Below are 22,608 nucleotides of genomic sequence, written 5' to 3'. Positions count from 1 at the left end.
TGGGTAGCCTTTCCCATTTCCAGGGGATCTTCCCAACCCAGGGATCGAACCCAGGTCTCCTGTATCGCAGGCAGATTCTTTACCAGCTGAGCCACAAAGGAAGCCCTCATATCTGCTAGGATGTCTATAATTGGTAAGAAACATATTAACAGAGGGATGTGGAGAAATTGGAACCCTTGTATATTGCAGGTAGGAATGTAACTGGTATAGTTACTTTGGAAAACAGTTTTATGGTTCCTCAGAAGGGTAAATATAGAGCTGCCATATGACCCAGAAATTCCACTCCTCGTTATACACCCAACAAACGTTTGCATATGAACGGTCATAGTAGCATTATTTGTGATAGCCCAAAGTAGAGACAGTCTAAGTGGTCATAAGCTGATGAATGGATAAACAGCATAGGGTGTATCCAATCAAAAGAAATGAACTCTGACACGTGCTACAGCCTGACGAACCCTGAGAGCATCTACAGCCACAGAGGACTGTGTGTTGTATAATTCTAGTTATATGAACCTTCCCGAATAAGCACATGCATAGAAACCCCAAAGACGGGGAGGGGATGATGGCGAAGGGGTATGGGCTTTCTTTCGAAAATGTTCTAGAAGTGATTGCGGTGATGGTTGCACAGCTCCGTGAACACACTAAAGCCATACTGGCCGTTTGTATGCTGCTGGAAGATTTTCATCTTGGTTTCACTACTCGTCACTTTAGGTGAACTGTCTGCTATATGAATTATATCTCAATAAGCTGTTAAAACATCGTCCTGAGCCCAAGTTCCGGGCTCCTAGGTGCTGTCCACTGCCCACTGCCTCACGAGGCCTCTGTGCTGGAGTTTAGCAGAGCTGGGTTCAGTCCCTGCTTGTCCACTTGACTGGCTTGACCTAGTCTCAGACAAGACACTTCCCTGAGCTTTAGGGGCATTGCTGTGAAATGAGATCAAACAGAGAAACTCAACTAAAGGAGACAATACAGAGAGATCACTTAATGAGTTTCCACAGATCGCATGCACTCCAGATCTGTTGACTGTGATCAATATCTGTCAAAGATTAAAAAAGGAAAAAGGAAAAGACAGCAAGAATTATTCCACAGGTAAGAGACAACAAAAGTGAACATCCTGGTGGATTATTTCCCTCTCCGCTACACAGCAAAGTTTCTTTTATCACCTGTTCCATCAATATCAAAGAAATAGCCACTGCAGAGAGATGTGAGATTTCTTCCAAAAATGGAGTTTCTCCAATACCCACGAGCCTCCGGATTGGTCTCCAGGGGAGGACAGAGCCCCTGGGGTCCTGGGCCCTCGGGCCTCAGGCCCACCCTCCTGGTTCCTCCCGCTCTGGGTCCTAAACTCACATTGACTCCAGCAGCTGCATGTACTGCTCGTCCCCTCGGCCACCTTCCACTTCATGGTCCAGCTTGAGGATGATTTCGTTTTCAAACTGAAGAAGTAGGAGATGAAAGTCAACAACCACAATGTTAGAAGGCTGAATGTTGAAATTAGTCCATTCAAGACTCTAACCAGAGCTTCAGGGAGCTTTTATCATTTCCCAGGCTTCCCAGGTGGTGCTAGTGATAAAGAGCACGCCCGGCAACACAACAGATGTAAGAGACTTGGGCTCAGTCCCTGGGTCAGGAAGATCCCATGGAGAAGGGAATGGCAACGCACTCCATTACTCTTGCCTGGAGAATCCCACGGACAGAGGAGCCTGGCGGGCTACAGTCTATAGGGTTGTGAAGAGTCAGACACGACTTGGCAACTGAGGAGCAGCAGCAACTCCCAGGTTTAGTGCTGGAAACTGGGAATGCATTATGAGACAGGACGCTACACTTGCCTTTTAGGAGTTCCTTGGGAGTGGAGAAGAGCAGTAGATAGTTAAGTGCTGGAGCAGAGAGATAGGCATATGAAAGAGAGAGACAAATAGAGGGAAGTCTTCAGGGAAGGCACACAGCCCATGGCATTTGACTTTGTTCTCAGGTTTATGTTGAAATTTTTCAGGAGAAAGGAAAGAGAAAAGAAATTCCAAGCAGAGGGTATGGGCAAAGGCTCCGAGGTATGTGACAGAGCACTGATCTTCAGGAGGTGGCATGCTGGCATGATCAGCTATTATTTCTGCATGCCTAGCATTCCTTTTTTTATACTTGGATAATCATATCCACCTTAAGTTCAATTTGTGGGACTTAGGTGGGCTGAACACATCTCCCTAGCTCCAGGTGTGGGTACATGACATAGGCCAAGCACCTGATCAGTGTCTTTCATTATCCAGACCCTACAGTTAAGAAGGGCCCAGATCAAGCCAGTGAGACTCAAATCTGAGGTTTCGATGGCACTCTTAGCAAAAAGAAGTCTTTCTGCTTAACTTGAAGATTGTAAGCCAGAGGTTGCTGGGGAGGAACACAATGAAGGAGTCTGCCTAAGAAGGACACCAATGTAGTGGAAAGCAGAGAGGAAGGGATAGGAAGAGACTGAAACCTGACAATATTTTCGAGCTCCTGAATCAAGCCACACCTGAAGCTATAATACTTACGTGAACTGATGCCTCAGAGAGTCAAGACTGGTGGCAACTGTAAGAGAGCTCAGACTGGCGAAGGGAGGGCTTCCCGGATGGCTCGGAGGCAAAGAACCTGCCTGCCAGTGCAGGAGACACGAGAGATGCAGGCTCAACCCCTGCATCGGGAAGATCCCCTGCAGAGGAAATGGCAACCGGCTCCAGTACTCTTGTCTGGGAAATCTCATGGACAGAGGAGCCTGGTGAGCTACAGTCCATGGAGTCACAAAGAGCTGGGCATGACCGAGCATGCATAGTTAAGTGGCCGGAAAGCACCTAGACACCAATTCTTGCAATGAGGAAGCCAGTGTGTATTTTATCTCCCATGTTCAATGTCAAGAAACTTTTCACCCAGTTGAGTTTAGGGCTCAAAACATTTTGAAGGGCCATTCAGTGTCTCTTACATGGCTAAAATGCAAAAATGGTTTGCAAACTGTTTTAATATCATGCCTTGATGAGTCCATCCAAATCATGTGATCCAACTCATCACTCATTTTACTGCTAGATAAGAAACTGGCACTTCGAGAAGGGAAGGAGGCTCTTGGTGAAGGTCGCTAACATTCAGGGAGTCCTTAGGCATTCCTGGGTCCTAACTGAGCCTCTTTACATTTAGTCCTCACAATAGCCCCATGAGGTCTGGAAGTCAAGGGTCACCTTTAAATGCTATCATGCATTGAAAGCAGCCAGCCCCACCCTCAGAGTGTCAGTTATTAGTACAGATGAAATAGAGGCTCAGAGAGTTTGAGTGGCTTGTTTAAAGTCTCAGGTGGATGGCAGAAATCTTCAGGCAAGTGCTCTGCAGTGCACAAAAGATCAAGCCCAGTTTAGTTGGCTGGAATCCTTTAGGTGATGGAAGACAGGGACCAGATTCGCTTTCTCCTTGGTTCACATATCACCTGTGGGGATGTTGTTCCCTCTCTTCTGTGTGCTAAGGGCCAATGCAAGGACCAGAAACTTGTGCTCGTTCAGTTTGTGTTAAGAAAAAATCTCCTATGTTTCCACAGTTAAGGAAGATTTAGGCAAGGAGATACACAGGTCTGGAAAGATGGGTAGGACTGTGATAAACATGAAAAGGAAGGGCATTCAGATTGGGGAGGTGGGGATGGACTGAGCAAAGGTGTGGAGGTGGGACTATGGAGACAAATGAGGAGAACAGTTCAGCTGGAGCATAGAGTTCAAAAAAGGGTGGAAATAAGAACAGAGCCGCAGGTATGGGGGCCAGTGTGGTGAGGGTCTGGGCTGCCAATCTATACAGAATCATGCCCCTTATGTGATGCATTTTGTTAAGCCTGTTGTATATGTCAATTGTCACCCAAAGTCAGGCTGGCATGATTAGACATGTCTACCGTGCTGAGCCCAGGTAGGAAGAGAGACAGCCAAGGGACCACAAGGGAAGGTGCTGATGTTATGTCAAGGGGGTAAACAAGCACCGGCTTTAAATGTCTCCTCCATCTCCTTCACCATCTCGGGAAAATAAGTAGGTCTTTCTAACCCTCAGCTTCATAGTTTATATCAGGGCTCAGCAAACACTTTCTTAAAGGGCCAGTTAGTAAATATTTTAGTTAGGCTTTGTGGGTCAGTCTCTGTCACAAATATGCAACTTCTGTGTTGTGGTACCAAAGCAGCCATAGCTGGTATAAAAACAACTCAGCACGGGTATAGTCCAATAGAGCTTCACCAAAGAAAAAAGTGGCAGGGCAGTTTTGGCCTGTGGGGTCGTATTTGCTGATCCTGACTAATATAACAGGCATAGCTGTGGTACCTCCTGCATGGGGTCGTTAGGGAGGCTGGGCACATTTTATTTACAAAGCACTAGGCGATTGCACAGGCTCGAGCGTGCACTGGGTTTTCTTGTCATCTTATGATTACTGCTAATGTTATTGTTATTACTGCTGAATGTTACTGGAAAGCAGCTCTCAGGGAGAAAACCAGCTTTGCTGAGCTATTCAGTGGTAAATGCTGGCATGCTTCCTCCTCGGGAGATGAACTTTCCTTTGGAGCCGAGAAGTGGATGGGGTAAATAAGCACTTGTCTCAGGGTCACAAAAGAGCCCAGAGGGAGGGAAATTACAGGGTGCAGGGATGTGCAGAGCTGACGATGCCAGCCACGCCTGAGCCCTCCGGGGCGGGTTGGAGAGGGGAGGTTTCAGTCAAGTACATCCCAGGGCAGACTCTGGTCCTTTGGGCTGCTGGGACCAGCGGAGGGCTATGCTTGAGAGTGGCTTTGACCACAAGCTTTGGCATTAAATAGACTTGGTTTGGGGCTTCCCAGGTGACACAGTGGTTAAGTATCCACCTGCCAGTGTAGGAGACACGGGTTCAGTCTCTGGGTTGGGAAGACCCTCTGGAGTAGGAAATGGTAACCCATTCCACTATTCTTGCCTGGACAATTCCACAGACAGAGGAGCCTGATGGGCTACAGTCCATGGGGTCACAAAGAGTTGGATATGACTGAACACACACACGCACACAGACTTAGTTTGAGTCTTGCTTCAACTGTTTTTCCTACCACAGGACCTTGAGCAAGTTAGTAAGCCTTTCTGAGGCTCAGTTTTCTCATCTTTTAAATGGAACTTTTATGGTGTTGAGGGGAGATATCAATGGGAAACACATGTGAAAGGCCTGGCCTGGTGTTTAGCACGTAGTAAGTGCTTGACATTTGTTAGTAATTGTCATTATGCCATCATTGACACTGTCCTCATCGTTAGCATCTTAATCTCATTTAACCTTTACAACAGTCAAGGGAGATGGGTATCATCATCCCTGCTTTATAAATGAGGCAACTGAGGCAAGGTGGGACCTTTGCCTTGGGTTTCAAAGGATGATGTACTTGACTTAGGGTACACCCAAGGGTCCCTTAAACTCCCAAACATATACTACATTATGTCACCATGATAGGCCTTACTCCCAACATTGCCACTGTGTAGAGCGTAGGGAGCAGCCCCAGCTTCTCCAAATTATTTCCATTTCATCCACAACTAACAAGATTGCATCACATCACTGATGCCTCATCCCACCCTGCAAAGCAGGTATTTGCTAAGGAGCATCTGCAGGTTACTTCTGCAGAAGTTGGATGCTATAGGGACTTCCCTGGTGGTCCAGGGATTAAGAATCTAAGGACCAACGCAGCAGACATGGGTTCAGTCCCTGGACCAGGAAGATTCCACCTGCCGAGAGGCAACAGAGCTCATACACTGCAACTACTGAGCCCCTGCGCCACAACCGCGGAAGTCCGCGTGCCCTAGAGCCCATGCTCTACGAGGAGGAGCCCCTGCAGCGAGAAGCCCATGCCCCACGACTAGAGCAGAACCCTCACCAGGCTGCAACCAGCGGAAGCTGCGCGCGGCAAGACCCGGCACTGCCAGAAGTGAACACACGATGGAAAAAGGATCGTGCAGAAGCCTAACTTGAACCTTCAGTGCTGAGGAGAAAAGAAATGAGCTCTCGGAGCTCGACTCCCTCTTGTGGCCGGGGGACCTACACGGCCTCATGCTTGCGTCATGCCTTCCCGGAACCGCTTCCTCTGTCTCTCCCGACTGCTTTGGAACCTCTCAGCTTTGTTCATCATCTTGTTTGCCTACATTTTTTTTTTTTTTTATAGGAGCCCCGCCCCACCAAAGTGTGAAATTTAGGGGACAAGAGCTCTTCTTCAAAGGAAGGCCTTGACTATGACATGGGAGGGGTCAGAGATGGTGACCAGCTAGGGTGGCACAGAGATAACAAGGAGGAGAGTGGCATCCATATGCCAGCCTGGGGTCTTCTTTGCTGCCAGCTGTCCTGGGGTGGTCAGAAGCCTGCCTGGGAGGAGCTGGAAAGGACAGCGTCATGCGAAGTGGGGAGGCTGGTGGGAGTCAGTGCGGCTTCCTCATTTTCTCTGAGTTGTCCCATCACTTCCTGTTTCATTTCATACTTCATGAAGCTTGAGTTTGGTATTATGATACCATAATAATGCTATTATTATATGCATTTTGTGGATGAAAAACAGGCTGAGAAAGTTTAAATAACTTGCTCAAATTTATTCAGCTTATAAGCAGCAAGTCTGCCTGGCACCAAAGCATACTGTCCAGAAGACAGTAGATGCTCAGTACATGTTTATTGAATTGATTTGCTCTTTTCCACATGCTGTTCTCAGCCATGTGAATCACCAGTTTATCCCATGCCAAGACTCAGTCTCAGTGGAATCTGCCAAACTGATATCTTTGTTCATTTATTCATTCCACAAGCAATTATTGCATTCCTGCAGTCTTCCAGGCACCGTTTTGTGCATTCTCAGTCCTGTCAGCCGTGTCTGGCTCTTTGTGACCCCATGGACTGTAGCCCGCCAGGCTCCTCTGTCCATGGAACTGTCTGGGCGAGAATACTGGAGTGGGTTGCCCAGCCCTTCTCTAGGGGATCGTCCTGACCCAGGGGTCGCACCCACATCTCCTGCGCCTTGCGCACTCCAGGTGGGTGCTTTGCCACCAGTGCCCCTGGCAAGCCGAGGTGAAGGCACTGTCTTAAGTGCTGCAGTCAAATGCTATTGTCCCTTCCTTCTCTGAGAAAGGGATTCTCTCCTTCTGAGAGAGGAAGTCCCTCCTTCCTGCTGAGAGCTCAGACACTCATGATGATCAGGACAGAATCCTGCTCTTCAATCTGCCCATAGGTAACCACTCGACTCAGTCTCTGCATCGCGGGACCTCCACTCCTTCCCACAGATGTCATCTGAAAAGACCATAGCCTCTCCCTCCACAAAGAATTTGCCGGCAAGACAACCGGTCTAACCATCCCCTGGGGTTGCTCAGGCAGTAGTGAGCTACCCTCGTTATCCTGCATTATAAAAACATTCGCTGGAATGTTCCTCTCTCTGTCGAGGCTCTCCCTCTGAAACGCTGTGGGACGGGGGTCTAAGTGCCTGCAGTCACACTGAGAGCACTGACATGGCCCCTATTACATCCATGTTGGGCACTTGACAGGCGCTGAGAGTCCCGGGCCTCAGGGAACCGTGCTGGCCCTCAGAGAGCTCACGGTCTTGACATGGAGGCAGACGTGTGAGCACACTGCCGTGCTCTGGGGCAGCGGCGCCAGACCTGAGCCCTTCGCAGGCAGGATGAAATGCTTTGCACGCCAACTGCAGCAGGACCACTGCAGCTACAGCGTGGCCAACTCGAAGCCCCTCTTGCTGACACGTCCCAATCCAGTGGATGTGAATTCCAGCCCCAGGTGAAGACAGAGCCCCTGAGATGGTCTGGGGTGGAGTGATATACTCATGAGCGGTAAAGGGTGTCAGTCAACAGCATCAGCTATTTCACTGTGGTTAGAGGAGAAGGCAGGGGAATCTGGTGACGAGGCTGCAGAAGAAACCCTGCTCAGACAGACCGCCCTGTGAGCCTCCTCCCCCCGGCCCCCCAGAGCCTGCCCCCTCCCTGCCCCAGTCCCACCGTGCACCCGCTGCTGGAGCACACCTCTGTCGCCTGCATCCAGATACTCCACTGCCCCCAGGAAGCAGGACAGGCTCTCTCCAAATGGGAGGCCACAGCTGAAAGGTGACTAGGATTCATCAGGTGAAGAATCAGAGGAAGAGCCCCGCAAAGGCATGGCAGCAGGAGAACTATGACACACTGGGTGTCAGGCCAGAGGGCCTGCTGTGCGGGGGAGCAAAGGTCCTGCTGAGTGCTCCTGTGGGTGCTGCTATTTCCTCTCACACCCACGTTTTAGAAAGGGGACCTTGTCGCTCTCTGGGCACCCAGTTCTCTTATCTATTGGCATCAGGTGTGGCCACAATGCCGCGTGGGTTTCAAACCCTGGTTCTGGGTTGTTCTCCGGGTCTGGCCATCAGGGTGGTGTGGAGCTCAGAGGGCCTGGCTTCCTCCCTCCCCTGGGGATACCGTCTTTGTGTGCTTACTCTGAGCCAGGCAGGGACACCTGGCTCTGCTCATCCCACACTGGGCTCTGGTCCGCACGCAGCTGGTGTGCACACAGGCAGCTGCCCCATTAGTCAGCCCGACTCTCCTGTTTCTTTTGATAAGGCAGAGATGAAGAGAAGCAATTGGGGAAGGAATTTACAATGAACACAGGCGTGGAGCGAGGAGCTAGGGGACGACCCCATTCATGGAGATGAGGCGGCTGCGTGCCAAAGGGGTGCCGTTAGGGCAGGACAATCACACCACAGGCAACCCTCAGAAGCTCTGAGGCCACTGGACACGACTGTCAGGCTGTTGCCCAGGGAGGACCCGGGTTAGCTTCTCTTTCAGACACTGTGTGGCGTCAGTACTGGGAGTACTTCTTTTGCACACCTGCTCCAGGACATCTTCTGAGCCCGCTGGTGCCCACCCCACTGGGGAGATCTGAGGGGAAGCAGAATGCCCTCATCCCACCCAGGGTGCCCCTCCCATGTTCCCAAGCTTCACGGACTTCGCCTTAAAAGGTGGCAGATTCCAAACAACCTTCAAACATCCATCTGCAGCTGCGCCTTCCACCCTCCCGCACCCCCAGCCCAGCTGGCTGGCTATGGTCTCTTCCTCCATCTGCATTCCTCACCTGATTTCTCTACAGGCTCCCTGTAGGCAGACGACTGGTCACCAGCCTTGGGGACCAGAGAACGCCTGTGAGTCCCTGAGTTGGAAGTGCACCCTCTTACACTGGGATCGTCACAGCTAACTAGTGTCTTTCCTCTTAGAACCTCTTTCCTCTTAGAACTTTTCCAAAGTGATTGGCACATCCGATAGATGTTTCTTGCCGAAATGAATCTGAGAAATTCAACAGGTCTGTTTATTGGGGGACATCTCCATGCCTTGGCTCCGTGCGTTATGCCCCCTGGAAATCTGTAAGTGGGGCTCCGACATGCAGGGGCTTCCTGAGGTATTTAACCTCCCGTCCCTCTTCCTGGAGCATCTGGTGGAATCAGTGCTCCGTTTCATGAGCAGGCATTGCTTCAGAGGGCACCACCATTCTCTGTCAGCCCGCATTTACTGCGATGAGGCCAGGGGCTGAGCAGTGCAGTGGACGCAGCCTGGCTTGGGATCCTAGGGACCTGTGCGCTGCAACCTCCGCTCTGTGTCTTTCTCGTATGGCTAAGGGTAAGTGACTTCACTTCTCTAGGCTTCAGGGTTTCCATCCTAATATCGGGATGGGAACTTTCCTGGTGGTCCACTGGCTAAGACTCTGCATTCCCAACGCAGGGAGCCTGGGTTCGACCCCTGGTCAGGGAACTAGATCCCACATGCCACAACTGAAAGATTCCGTACGCCACAACAAAGCCCGAAGATCCCGCATGAGGCAATGAAGGCTCAGCAGAGCCAAATGAACAGATACACGCGTGGGATGCTGCTGCTGCCTACCTCACAGGGTTGTAAGCAAAAGATGGCATGAATTAACGCATGGAAAGCACTCACAGGGATTGACACGGAGTCCACACGGTTAATGCCAGTCATTGGCATTATCATCAGCATCACTTTTTTGACATGAAGATGAGGCAGAAGCAGAAATGAGTGTAGTGTAAGTATCTAATAACGATACTTCAGACAGCTGGAATGACAGAGGAGTAGAGGGCAAAGGTCTCTTAAAGGATGAGCTCTGGGGAGGGCTTTGCGGGATTCAGAGGCACATAGACGGTGCTGGCAGGCAGGACCACGAATGTGGCTGAGAAGCAAAGGAAGAGGAACAGTAAGAGGATGCTTGCCAAGGCCACACAATTCAAGTGAACCGTGGAGATGCCTGGAGAACAGGTGGGTAGGTGGAGAGAGCCAGAGAAAACGCTGGAACACTGGCTGAAGGCGAGCAGGGAGGACCTGGAATGCAGGCAACAGGGTTTGCACTTCATTGGGTGAGGAACCAATGAGCAAAGGAAGAATAAAGTCCAAAAGGATTTTAAGAAAGAGCAGTTTGGAAACTGCTGCCCTTTAAGTCGCTTCAGTCATGTCTGACTCTGTGCGACCCCATAGACGGCAGCCCACTAGGCTCCTCCATCCATGGGATTTTCCAGGCAAGAGTATTGGAGTGGGGTGACATTGCCTTCTCCATTAGAAGGCACTTAGATACCTATTTTAAGAAATTTTTTTGGTGCAGGATGTGGTATAGAATGAGAGACAGGAATGCCAGGGTGAGGAGGGAGTCCAACTAGGGGAGCACCAGAAGAGGAGGGGCAGGGAGGACAGAAGGGTGAGACCTGAGGGCCTCGCATCGCTGAGGCAGACTTGACGGGACACAAAGACCAACCTCCCTAAACCGGGCCTGACTTCTGAATGGAGCCGGGACCCTGTTGTGGAAACCAGGGCTTACTTCACCAGCGCAAGTGACTGGAGTGGCTGGGCCCACCAAAAGGGCCTCATTCTTCCAGTCCAATGGGATTTTCAATGAAAACGTGTGACTAGTGGCCCCTGCATTTGCCCCAAGTGGCTCCCTCCCTGCGTGCGGGGGAAAGCCCCACTTCACCCCGCCACAGCTCTGCCGGGCCCTCCTGGGCGTCGGGGTCTGCGCCTCTGCTTGCTGACCCCCTGACACGTGGCCAAGTCTGATGTTCAGATCTTCTGTGTTATCTCAGAAGCAGAAGTGCTGGGCCAAGGTGGGTCTCAGGTGTGTGCAGGGGGGAGGAGGAGCCCCTTGGAATGCACCCTGAGGGGGCTTCTGCAGGGAAGTAGGATTCCTATCCTTTAGAGAAAGGGACCACACTGATACCCAGCTAGAAAGTGTATTTTAATCTTGGCCTCTTGCGGGAAAGCATGATACAACCCTGACCAAATCCGCTCTGCCAGCTCATTCCAGGCATGTGAATCAATGTCCCCAGCCTCCCAAAAGCCTCTGAACGAAGCCCAGGCAGATGGAACCAAGGTATCATTATGGGGAAATGGGCTGGGGATTAGGGATGCTGGCCTGAGTTTCCAGCCTCATTTTTTACCTTTTTGAAATCTCCACTCCTTTGATATTCACACAGCATCATGTCGAAGAAGATTGGGATGGTGGCTTTCCGGAGCTCAGCCTCAGGGATAAGTGTCATCTCTAATATGGGTCCCACCATGCCTGGGATGAAGCAGATTTTGTTCTGGCCTGAAAGAGAAGAGGGACATGGGCCCATGAGACCATTTTTGTGATTTCATAGGAGAACCAGACCAAGCCTGGGAAAATAAAAAAGGGAGGCAGAACAGTAAAAACAAAAGTTAACACTTATACAGTTGTTTACCCGGAGCCAGGCACCATTTTGGACACTTTACATATTTTAACTCGTGTAAATGATGCGTGCATCACCCAAAACAAGCCCCGTTGTTAGGGATAATGACCCAGGCGTGTGGACGCACACTGCTGTTTACAAGGCTTTTCACCTACATTATCTCCTTTGCAAACAGGGCCCTGATGGAGTGTGTTAGCGATGGCAAATCACAGGGATACTTGAAATGATGTCTGTCTGCAGCACAAGCCATGTTTCTGAGATTTGGAAACATGCTTTTTTTTTTTTACCAACTGTTTTGTGAAAACAAGAAAAGCAAAATTTGCTGCCAAGAACCTGCTATAAAAGTATGGTCAGTGTAATAGTGGGAGTTAAAACCCTGCTTTATGGTCAGATCAACTACAGCTTCTTGTTTCTCCTTCCTCACCTCAAGGCACTCCTGTGTCCCCTCCCCTGCCCCCTGGCATTGTCAGCACGCTGGCCTGGCTCCAGGGTCACCAGCTCACCAGCCGCCTTATCGCCAGGCCTGTGCTCCTGGTGCTCCTTTGTTGACCATAGTTTTTCCTGCCTATTCCTCAACATCTGCCCATTACCACCTGGTTTCCCATGGATAGATAGATACACTTTAAAAAAGCCCTGCCACATGCCCACCGCACCCCTAGCTCCATCAGATGCCCTGCCCTGGCTAGTGGTCTGTCTCCTTAGCCAACTTGGCAACGATGGCTTCGTTTGATAGACAGCGGCCTCTCCCACGGAGAGCCCTGTGAGAGCAGAGAGCATGTCTGTTCTGATTACATCTGCAGCACTGAGCTTGGAGCCTACCATGACCTCAGTGCACGTCCGCTGGAGGAGGAAACGCATTTGTCTCGCCCCTATGCTCACTGGCTAATTGGACTTGGACATGTGTCATGAACATGTGATTGCCATGCCCACCTGCTGAGACGACCGTGTGAAAACACGTCTGTGTAGACTTCGTGGGGGCTCCCCTGGGGGTTCAGGGGTAAAGAACTCCCCTGCCACTGCAGGAGATGCAGCTTCGATCCCTGGGTTGGGAAGATCCCTTTGAATAGGAAATGGCAACCCACTCCAGTATTCTTGCCTGGGAAATCCCATGGACAGAGGAGCCTGGCAGGGTACAGTTCATGGGTTTGCAAAAGAGTCAGACATGACTTAGTGACTAAACAACAACAATAACAACACTTAGACAGAGTCTAGGATAATCAGCCCTGCGGCAGGGCCAGTGCGGCCAAGTGGTGAAGGGCACTGTGGTTTGGTCTGCTGCTGCTGCTAAGTCGCTTCAGTCGTGTCCAGCTCTGTGCGACTCCATGACGGCAGTCCATCAGGCTCCCCCGTCCCTGGGATTCTCCAGGCAAGAACACTGGAGTGGGTTGCCATTTCCTTCTCCAACGCATGAAAGTGAAAAGTGAAAGTGAAGTCGCTCTGTCGTGTCTGACTCTTAGCGACCCCATGGACTGCAGCCTACCAGGCTCCTCCATCCATGGGATTTTCCAGGCAAGAGTACTGGAGTGGGGTGCCATTGCCTTCTCTGGTGGTTTGGTCTAGATTGCCTGAAATAGGCAAATGGATCCTCCATCAACTAGCTGTGTGACGGTAGGCAAGCTGGCCTCTTAAGGCCTCTGCATCTTCACCTCTAATATGAGAGAATAATAGGAATTATTATTTATCAAGTGCCTGGCACATGGCACACTTTGCAGTGTTAGCTATCACTGCTGTGATGTTTGGCCAAAATGAACCATGAAGGGCAGCCTTGTCGAGCAGAATTGAGCAGACTCCTCAGAACACACACATCAGATGTGGCAGAGAAAGGGAAAAGGAGGGGCACTCAGGAACTGCGGGGATTTCCTGGGGAGCATGGGCAAGCCCATCCCAGCAACCCTGCCAGTGAAGCTGACACCCAGGTGTTTCGTCAGCAGCTGCGTCTTTCTCCTCCTGACTCTCAGAGCCCAGGAAGCCCATCCTGCTTTTTCCCCACTGTCAAGGTGAACATGGCATTGGTGGTCTTTGCCTGGGGGAGAGGGCTCCTGGGGTGCAGAAACTCAGGCAGTATGGCGTACAGCCTGGCACTGTTGCTTTCGATTAAAGCTGAGTAAAGGAGCCAAGAGGGAAGGCTGCAAGAAAATGAATTTTAATTCAGCCTAAATGAGGCTTAATGTTGGAGTGAGTGTTTCCCCAGAATCAGATAAAAAAGGCATCATCTTAGGAATATCTTCAGTTAGTGAGAATGAAATAGTGAAGGCAGGGAGAGAGGTGAGTGAAATGTGAAGACACTTTTCCAGGATACCAGCTTCATTATACAGTGTGTTTGCATTATACTCTGTATTGTTCCAAATGGAAAAAAAAATAAAATAAACTAGCTTTCTTGCAGATTTATAGTAACTGCTAATCTAGGTTTCTGATTTTGTCCTTCAAGATCCTTTAAACCCTCACTGGGGTTTTAAAATTCAAAGTTGAGTATAATAATAAGTAGCAGGTAAATGGGAAACTGTCAGATAAGCCACCATGGAATGGAGAAATTGCTTATGTGACAAAAGCCTTTAGAATACTGGAGGGCATTGGGTCTGATAAAGATATATTTGAGATGGTTTAAAATAAAGAGCAGACATGCCATAGACTAGGGATTTCCTAGGCACTTCTGACCTGCATTCTTTGCAGTCAGTTGAAGAGATGTTCAGAAGAATAGGGAAAGAGGAGAGAGAGATGATAATGATTTCTAAATGCAGTGTGATCTCAATGGCCCTTACAATGCTCCATAAAAAATTTTATTCATTTACATCAGAAATGGAATTTGAGCACATTGGATTTTGTGTTCAAGTAATCTGAATGTGTGCCTTTATACACATAGATGTGCACATAGGCACACACACAGAGAACATATTTGTTGCTAAGTGAATGTGAACTCATTTTGGAAAAAAATACTCATTCAAGAGACATACCTGCTATTGTTCTTGAAAAAAGGCAAGGAAGGGAATGGGTGAGAGGGTCTTTCTCACATAATGGAAGCTGACTCTCACTGGGAACAGATACCAATTAGAAAAGGCTTTTAAAGTCCCAACAAGTCAGTGGGTAAGTCCAGACGCCGAGTTGCCCAGGCTCTGGGGAAGCATCTGGCAGGAGTGCAAGCGCAGGGAGGAGCTGGGGTCTGTGAGAGGAAAGCCGGCCGCCGTGTTCCCCTTCTGGTCTATGCAAGGGCCTGCCTCTCCTGCCTCGCCAGGGAGAGGTGAGAGTGCCGGTGAAGGTCTGAGAGCATGAGGAAGGCAGCCTGACAGAAACAAGAAAGAACAGGGAGAAGGACGCGGGGAGGGTGGGGAAAGAGGACGGGAGAAGGCTACCCTGTGGACCAGGCTGAGCATGAAGGTGGGAGCGTCCCTGACCTCAGGAGGCTGACAGGAGACCTGGGGTGCTCAAACTGAGAGCAGGAGACCCTCTGAGTCTGGCACAGACCCTGAAATGAGCAGGATGAGGGCGAGTTATCACCCTCTGGATTTCAGAGTCCTGCAAGCCTCCTGGGGACTCTGAAATGAAGCTGGGTTGATCAGAAATGACTCTGCTCATTGAAAAGAGGAAGAAGGAACGCAGATCTCTGCCTCTCCATGTCAGGCTTGGAAAATGTCCCTCTTGGTACTGATCTAAGACAGGCAGTCGAGTCTCTCCTTGTGGCCCAGAACGTGCCTGGCCCAGCTTCCCTCCAGGCCCTATAGAATCTCTGAGCCTGACAACCTGCCTCAAACTCCTCCACTGCCACTCCAGACTGTGTGGCTTTGTGAAGAAGTGAAGTGTAGTTGCTCAGTCACATCCACCTCTTTGCAATCCCCTGGACTATAGCCCACCAGGCTCCTCTCTCTGTGGGATTTCCCAGACAAGAATCCTAGAGTGGGTAGCCATTCCCTTCTCCATGGGATCTTCCCAACCCAGGGATGGAACCCGAGTCTCCTGTGTTGCAAGCAGATTGTTTTACCCTCTGAGCCACCAGGGAAGCTTTGTGTCTGTCACTTAATGTTCCCTAGCCTCTATTATCTCATCTGGGGTCTTCTCTGGTGGTCCAGTAGCTAACACTCCATGCTTCCAATGCAAGGGGTGTGGGTTCAATCCCTGGTCGAGGGATATCAATACCCCACATGTCATATGGCAGTGGCCAAAATAAATAAATAAAAATATTAAAAACATATTATCTCATCTATTAAATGGAGATATAATCATATTCCCTGCCTGAAGAATTGTTGAGAAGCTTAAAACAAAGGGCTCTGTACAGGGTCTGGTTCGTTAGAAAGGCTCAGTAAACGTTGATGTTGAGTGTGCTGATGCCAATGCTGAGCAGCGCGAGCTCAGCCCAGGGTGAGCTGTGGGAAAAGCAACGTAAGAAGCCGCGGTCCAACCCCATGAAAGTCTCAGGCTGGTCAGTTTTTTCGTTTACTTCTGGAGTAAAGGGCTGGCACGGAAGGAGGTTGGATCAGATGTATCTTATCTCCCACGGCTGACATTACCAGCCTCCAAACCCTTCTCTATCCCATCAAAACATGCTCTTATCTCTCCTCAAAGATGTCTGACAACCCCAGTCTGATCATGTTGTCCACAGCTACAGTCCTTGCATGGGTCCCCTTGGTCTGCAAAGTCATTTGGCCCGAAGCCCCATCTCCACACCCTGCCTCCTCCCCTCAGCCTGACCCCACCCCGCGCTGCCCACCATGCTCGTCCCTCCTGTGCCCGACTCCACCCGAGTCCCACCGCCACTGGCCCCACGAGCACATGTTACTTGCTCTCTATCCAGTATGGAGGCCACTTGCCCACAGTGACTTTGAGCAGCTGGAATTAGGCTGGTCCAAGTTGAGAGGCGCTTCAAGTGTAAAAACCCACTAGATTTCAAAGAAAGAGTTTTGGAAAACAAACCAAAAAAGGTAACCCATCTCAATAATGTTTTATGTTGGTTATAGGTTGAAATGGTAACACTTTGGAATATGGGGTTAAATAAAATATATTGTTAACATTAATTTCACTGCGTTTTATCTTTTTAAAAAACGTGGATGCTAGAGCATTTAAATTTAGACAGGTGGCTCACAGGCTAGTTCCTTAGGACACCACAGCTCTGGGGCTCAGAGCTCCCCCAGTCTTCATCGAGGCCACCTTGAGCTCACTCACCAGGCAGGAGTCCTTTATACACTCTCTGGGTGCCCCGGCTTCTGCTCTACAGCTATTTTCCTTTACAACCATAATTGGATAGCTCAGCAATCAGCATGTTGCTGTTGAGTGCGAGTCTGTGCGGCTGGGCCGTGTCTCTAACGACAGCTGTCTTCCTCTGCAGCCTCAGCCACTAGCACAGCGCCTGACCTGTAAGGCGACTCGTCTTCATTTCCAGCTGCTGCTGTTATAAATCACCACCAGCAGTGGCTTAGCACAACACAAACTAATCTTACGGTTCTGGAGGTCAGAAGTCTGAAATGGGTTTCTCTGGGCTAAAGTCAAGTGTGAGCAGGGCTGAGTTCTCTTTGGAGGGTCTGAGGAAAAAACCGCTTCCTTCCCTTCTCCAGCTTCTAGAGGTCGCCTGCATTCCTCGGCTCACGGCCCCTTCCTCCATCTTCAAAGCCGACAGTATTGCTTTTTCTAATCTTTCTCCAACTCCCCCGCCTCCTTTCTTCACTTCTAAGGTCCCTGTAATTTCTTTTGGTCCATCTGGACAGTCCAGGATACTCTTACCATCTTCAAGATCCTTAATCATGCCTAAAAAGTCCACTTTGCCATGTAAGTTAATTTATAAACAGGTGCTGGGGGTTAGGACTTGGACACCTTTGGTAGGCTATTATTCTGCCTGTCACAGTGCTCAATATTTGTTGCTAAATGAATAAATGGATGGTTGGTTGGATGGATGGATGGGTGGGTGGATGGATGGATGCCTTTCTAATCCCATTTCCTTTTTCTGCCCAGTAGCTTCCCCCCAACTCAAGGAAGTCATGTTTGCTTAGGCTGGTTGTTCACTTGGAATAGTTGCTGCCCTTTCAGCTCTGACCACCCTGGGGTCTAATTCAAGAGCCATTGACTCAGTAGAGCCTTCCTCCTCTTTGCCTCAACTCCTGAGTCTCGACCACACATTTCACATTAACTTAGTTTGTTCTTCAGACTCTCAGTTTGTCCTGTGTTTAGAGCTCAATGGTGGGCTTTTCCAGGGAGGGCATGCACCATGCCTTATACTCCCCCAACTCTCTCATCCTCCCCTGGTGCTTAGCGGTGAGCCGGGCCCTCCACAGATGCTGAAAAAGTGACGGTTCAGTTGCTCTCACAGCTCTGCCGGGAGCGACCTCCCCACATGTAAGGCCATGATGCCAGCCACTGGAATTTATCTTTCTCTCCCATGAAGACTGTTAACACAGCAGACTGGCATTAACCCCAGCGAACATGGGCTGGTTAAGTACAAAGTCATTTTCACAAAATGTGCATTGCTTCCCTCCTAGCGGAAATCAAATGTTATGATGCTACACTATCAGGGAAAGTCCATTATATTTGGCATTATCCAGGATCCAAACATACAGATAGCATTAACCCTTTAGTGGCTGGATCCTAGTACAGATCCTTCTCTCTATTAAGGCCTCCTTGCATGTATTTTCTCTCACAAAAGCGTGCGTGCGCCCGCGCACACACACACACACACACACAAACACACTTGTCTAGACTTTTCCTTGAATAGTCTTCCAGCCTGAGATTATCTTTGCAATTAGCTATCTTATAATCACAGGGCTGCTCAAATCATTCTTGATGAGAAGAAGATGATGATGCTGATGATCATGGTGATGAAGCCCTGATTGCTTTGGGCATTAAAACAAAATTTTAAAACTTAACAGGCATTATGATTTACTCATTATCAGTAGTCTTTGGAAAACATAGTTTACTATTTCCCATCCTTTGAAAATATTTTGCATGTTCTGGAAAGAACCTATTAGTAAGAACACTGGACTTCAGGTCAAGTCTGGCTCTTTTGTCTCATCTGAGTCACTGATTTGCTGTTGACCTTGGGAATGTCCTTGTACTTCTCTGGGCCTCAGTGACTTCACCTATAAAATCAGGGCACTGAATTAGATGATACATCAGATAGAGTAGTAGCAGAATCTGATTACCACAGCTAAACTGAGTAAGCTCTGTTTAGTTTTCCTCCTTAAGACAGTCAGTCCAGAGCTGCTTCTCCATCCTTAGGGTGTGACTCTTCATGGCTTCAAGGTGGCCACTGCACCTCCAGGCATCTTATTCTTTCCCAGAAAGGAACAAAGGGAAAGACTACAAGCAAAAAAATGTGCTATGCTCACTGCTATGCCCTCCCTTTCATTTTAATTAGGAAAAAGTTTTTCCCGAAACCCCAAGAAGTGTATTTCTGTTGATTCTCATCAGATAGAGCTGGGTGGGTCACATGGCCACCACGAGCTACAAATCATTGTTAACTGGACAAACTGTGATCATGAAAAAAAAATCAGGGATTGGTCAGCCAGGAAGAAGGGTGGAAGGGCTATCATGTGGGCACTCAGCCAGGCTTGCCACCGGCAGCGTCCGTGCTTCACTCTGTGCTGGATGTTTCACAAGCTGCACTTTAACGCTCATCATTGCCCAGTGTAGTGTCTTCACTGCAGTGGTCCCCATGCACACAGTGCTTGGTTCTGGTTGGGATTAGCAGATTAACCTCGTTAGCTTGCTGAGAAAGCCTGCTAATGCCAGCATCTGGCCGAAGACAAAGTAGGATGGGACTGGGGACCCATCCACTCACTCTGCCTCCTCTTTCTGTTCCCCTATCCCTGAAGCAGATGGGCAAGAAGAAGGCAGCAGGAAAGGCCCTTCAGGCCAATACACCTTCCTCTTCCAAGGAGTCCAGGCTAAGAGATGAGGAGATGGCCATCCTTGAAACAGAATTTTTCACTTTTTGTTTTCTACAGTGGACATCTGTGTCTTTGTTCGATTTCTCCGTAACTCCATGAACATTTTACTTTGGGAAACTCTGCCTCCCTTGATGGATGGAGGCTTGGTGGGGGCATTGATGGAGTGGTCACCCAAGGAAGAACAACAGAAAGCTGTCTCCTAGAGACTGGACCTTTAGCAGAGTGATGTAGGGATAGAATATCCTAAAGGCAACATCACACCACCTGTCCTGGATCCTTGAGTGGCTCTAATCCTACCCTTCATAGCCTATTTCCCTTGCCCTTCCAATTAGTGCCTTCTCCAATTAAGGCAGCCACAGCCAGCATCTCTTTCTTGCAACCCCCAAACCTGAACAAATATATCTTTGAATTCCGCTAATTCACCCCACAGGTACTTGCATACAGCAAGGGGTCCATGGCGCTCTGGACAGACACACCAGTGTACTTGTCCTGTTGGGGTTCGTTGTTCCACTGCTCAGGCATGTCTGACTCCTTGAAACTCCATGGACTACAGCATGCCAGGCTTCCCTGTCTTGAATCCACCTCCCATCTACTCTGTGATGCTGGACACACACTCTCTGCCTCTCTGAGCCTCAGTTTCCTTGTTGGTAAATCAGTGGGTTGGACAGACCTGTAGCTTCAAACTATTCTCTGAAGTGCTTCAGGGTTTCTCCCAGAAACTCTGCAGGGGTCTCCATAGGAGCTCAGGAGAGTAGTTCTACCCACCACCCCTCCCCACCCCACCCCATCCCACTTCAATTAGAACAGCTTGGCTTTCATCCAATTTCTGTATTGAGCAGGGTATATTCTTTTTATTGGTCCTCAGCTAGAAATAAACATTTGAAAAATGCTGGACAATATGCTCTCTAAAGGACCCTTCCAGTTCTGATGTTCTGTGATTCTAAGCAGGTAGAGTATTTGGTAACATCTTTTCTTTCATCAGCATAATTGGGAGCGCAGGAGCTCCTGCCAAAACAATCTATATCTAAATAAAATCTTCTATGTGCAAAACAACGGCAATGAAGGACATTCAGAAAAGCCCAGGCTGTGCGGAGGAACCGGAAACAAAGCACAGATCCCTGTTTTGCAATCCTGGCAACACTTGGGATGTAGATCTGGGAGAGGAAGCCCACCACGGCTTTACCTCGTCTTTGCTGCTGCAAAGCAAGGAAGGCAAACTCATCTGCAGACTGAGTCTGGGCCCCTTGTTTCACTGGACACATTTGGTGCTTTTAAAACTTTCAACTAGTTACCACCAATATTAATAAATTAGAAAATGCATTTAAAAATTATGTTTCCGGGCTTCTTTTGATAAACTAGAAGCTGTGACAATGTCAGCCTTGCATTCTAATAGGACAGAAGTCTACCAGGCAGGATACCAACTGCTCCTTCCAGCTGGGGTGCACCTGCCTCAGTTTGCAGCAGCCCCACGACTCCCTCCCAGACTCCTGCCCCGAGGCCAGATGCTGGCTGCCACTTGCACTATGCACTTTTTTCCTATGGCATGGTAGTGGTAAATGACATACAAAACGTTTCTTTTATCCCTATCATTATCCAAAGTAGAGAAACAAAAATGCTGTTCCAAAAACACAGGGCAGAGATGGCATTTCTTTTGGTGATGGCTTGCAAAAGAGGGGAGTTTTGTACACACATGCACACACACACATGTACACATACAGAGGATACTTGGTAATGTCTAGGGTTTCCCTTGTGGCTCAGAGGGTAAACAATCTGCCTGAAATGCGAGAGAGTCGGGTTCGATCCCTGGGTCAGGAAGATTCCCTTGGTGAAGGGAATGGCAACCCACTCCAGTAATTTTGCCTGGAGAATCCCATGGATAGAAGAGCCTGGAGGGCTACAGTCCACGGGGTCATAAAGAGTCAGACATGATTGAAATGACTTAGCATGCACACAAAGACATTTTTGGTTGTTACAACTAAGGAGGATACTGTCATAACAGGGTGAAAATGATGATACAACTCTTCCATGGGTGTGGCCTCCTTAGCTTCCCACTCGCAGTGCTTGCCCTTCCGAGCCTCGCAGACACCCTAGGAGACGGCGCTGTCTCCCCAAGCTGGGCCAGTGTCACTCGGGCCCTTGCTCTGCACCTCACAGCGTGCAAATGACAAGGCAAGGCCCCCGGCAGAGGCGGAGTCTGTTCTGGGCCCGACCCCCAGCTCTCCCTTCAGTTTTGGGAACCAGTCTACGACCCTGCTACCAGCACGTGTTCTTGACCTGAGTGCAATGGTGCCAGCAAACACAGAGCCCAGGCAGATGGCCACGTGCTTTCCCGACAATGAATGCACCTTGCTGGGAAGGGCGAGGAACCGCTGTCCAGGAAGTCAGATGGGACTGATAGACACTAAGAGGTCTGGGGAGGTGATTTAGGTTGAATCCAAGAGACAGGCAGAGTCCTGCAAGTGCCCTACTGAAGAGAGCACATCTAAGACGAGCACAGAGCAGTTCAGCAGCAGAGTCAAGGAGGATGCACAAAATAGGAGGCAAAAGAGCTCACTACTTGTTACTAATTATTCATCTGTCTACCGGTTCATCCTTTCTGCACAGATTTATGGAGCAGGATTCAGGCCTTGGGCAAGGTGTGCAGCCCCCATCCTCATGAAATCAAAACCAAGCTCTGTGGCTTGCTACTGTTTCATCTCAAGCAAGCTCCTTCCCTCTGAGTTCCCTGATCGATAAAATGAGAGGGAAATGTTTCCATCTTGCAGGAGGTGATATGAAGATTAAATAAAATCTCCTTGTACAGGGCTGACTCAGACTCTCAATAAAGGTCTTGCTGACTCTATCTCCCCTTCCTTCCTCCCATAGGTACCACTCAGCTTGCCCAGGATTCCTGTAGCTCACTGAAGCAGGGACAGCCTCTGGGGTCACCTTCCAGCTCAAATCATATCACAGGAGAACCTCGTCTGCCACAGAATCAACTCTCCCCCATAAGTTTGGAGGGCCTTTGGTAGATCACAACATCACACAAGAAGCAGGATGCAGAACACACACCAATCAAC

General features: G+C 49.3%; 1 protein-coding gene across 3 annotated transcripts in view; it reads right to left on the bottom strand.

Moving 5' to 3' along the window:
- The window catches only part of DOCK2 (dedicator of cytokinesis 2), a 457,833-nt gene that overhangs the window by 55,301 nt on the left and 379,924 nt on the right, over positions 1–22,608 (bottom strand). For all 3 annotated transcript variants that reach the window (XM_025270818.3, XM_025270819.3, XM_006075524.4), the window contains exons 33-34: positions 11,415–11,563; positions 1,351–1,436 (exon numbers count right to left, since the gene is read on the bottom strand). In XM_025270818.3, the coding sequence (XP_025126603.2) occupies positions 1,351–1,436; positions 11,415–11,563 (235 nt within the window). The remainder of the gene's footprint in view (positions 1–1,350; positions 1,437–11,414; positions 11,564–22,608) is intronic.

The sequence above is a fragment of the Bubalus bubalis genome, chromosome 19 (genome assembly GCF_019923935.1).
Source record: "Bubalus bubalis isolate 160015118507 breed Murrah chromosome 19, NDDB_SH_1, whole genome shotgun sequence".
Taxonomy (NCBI): Eukaryota; Metazoa; Chordata; class Mammalia; order Artiodactyla; family Bovidae; genus Bubalus; species Bubalus bubalis.
Note: the sequence above shows the minus strand (reverse complement) of the source record. Positions and strands in the feature narration are given on the sequence as shown.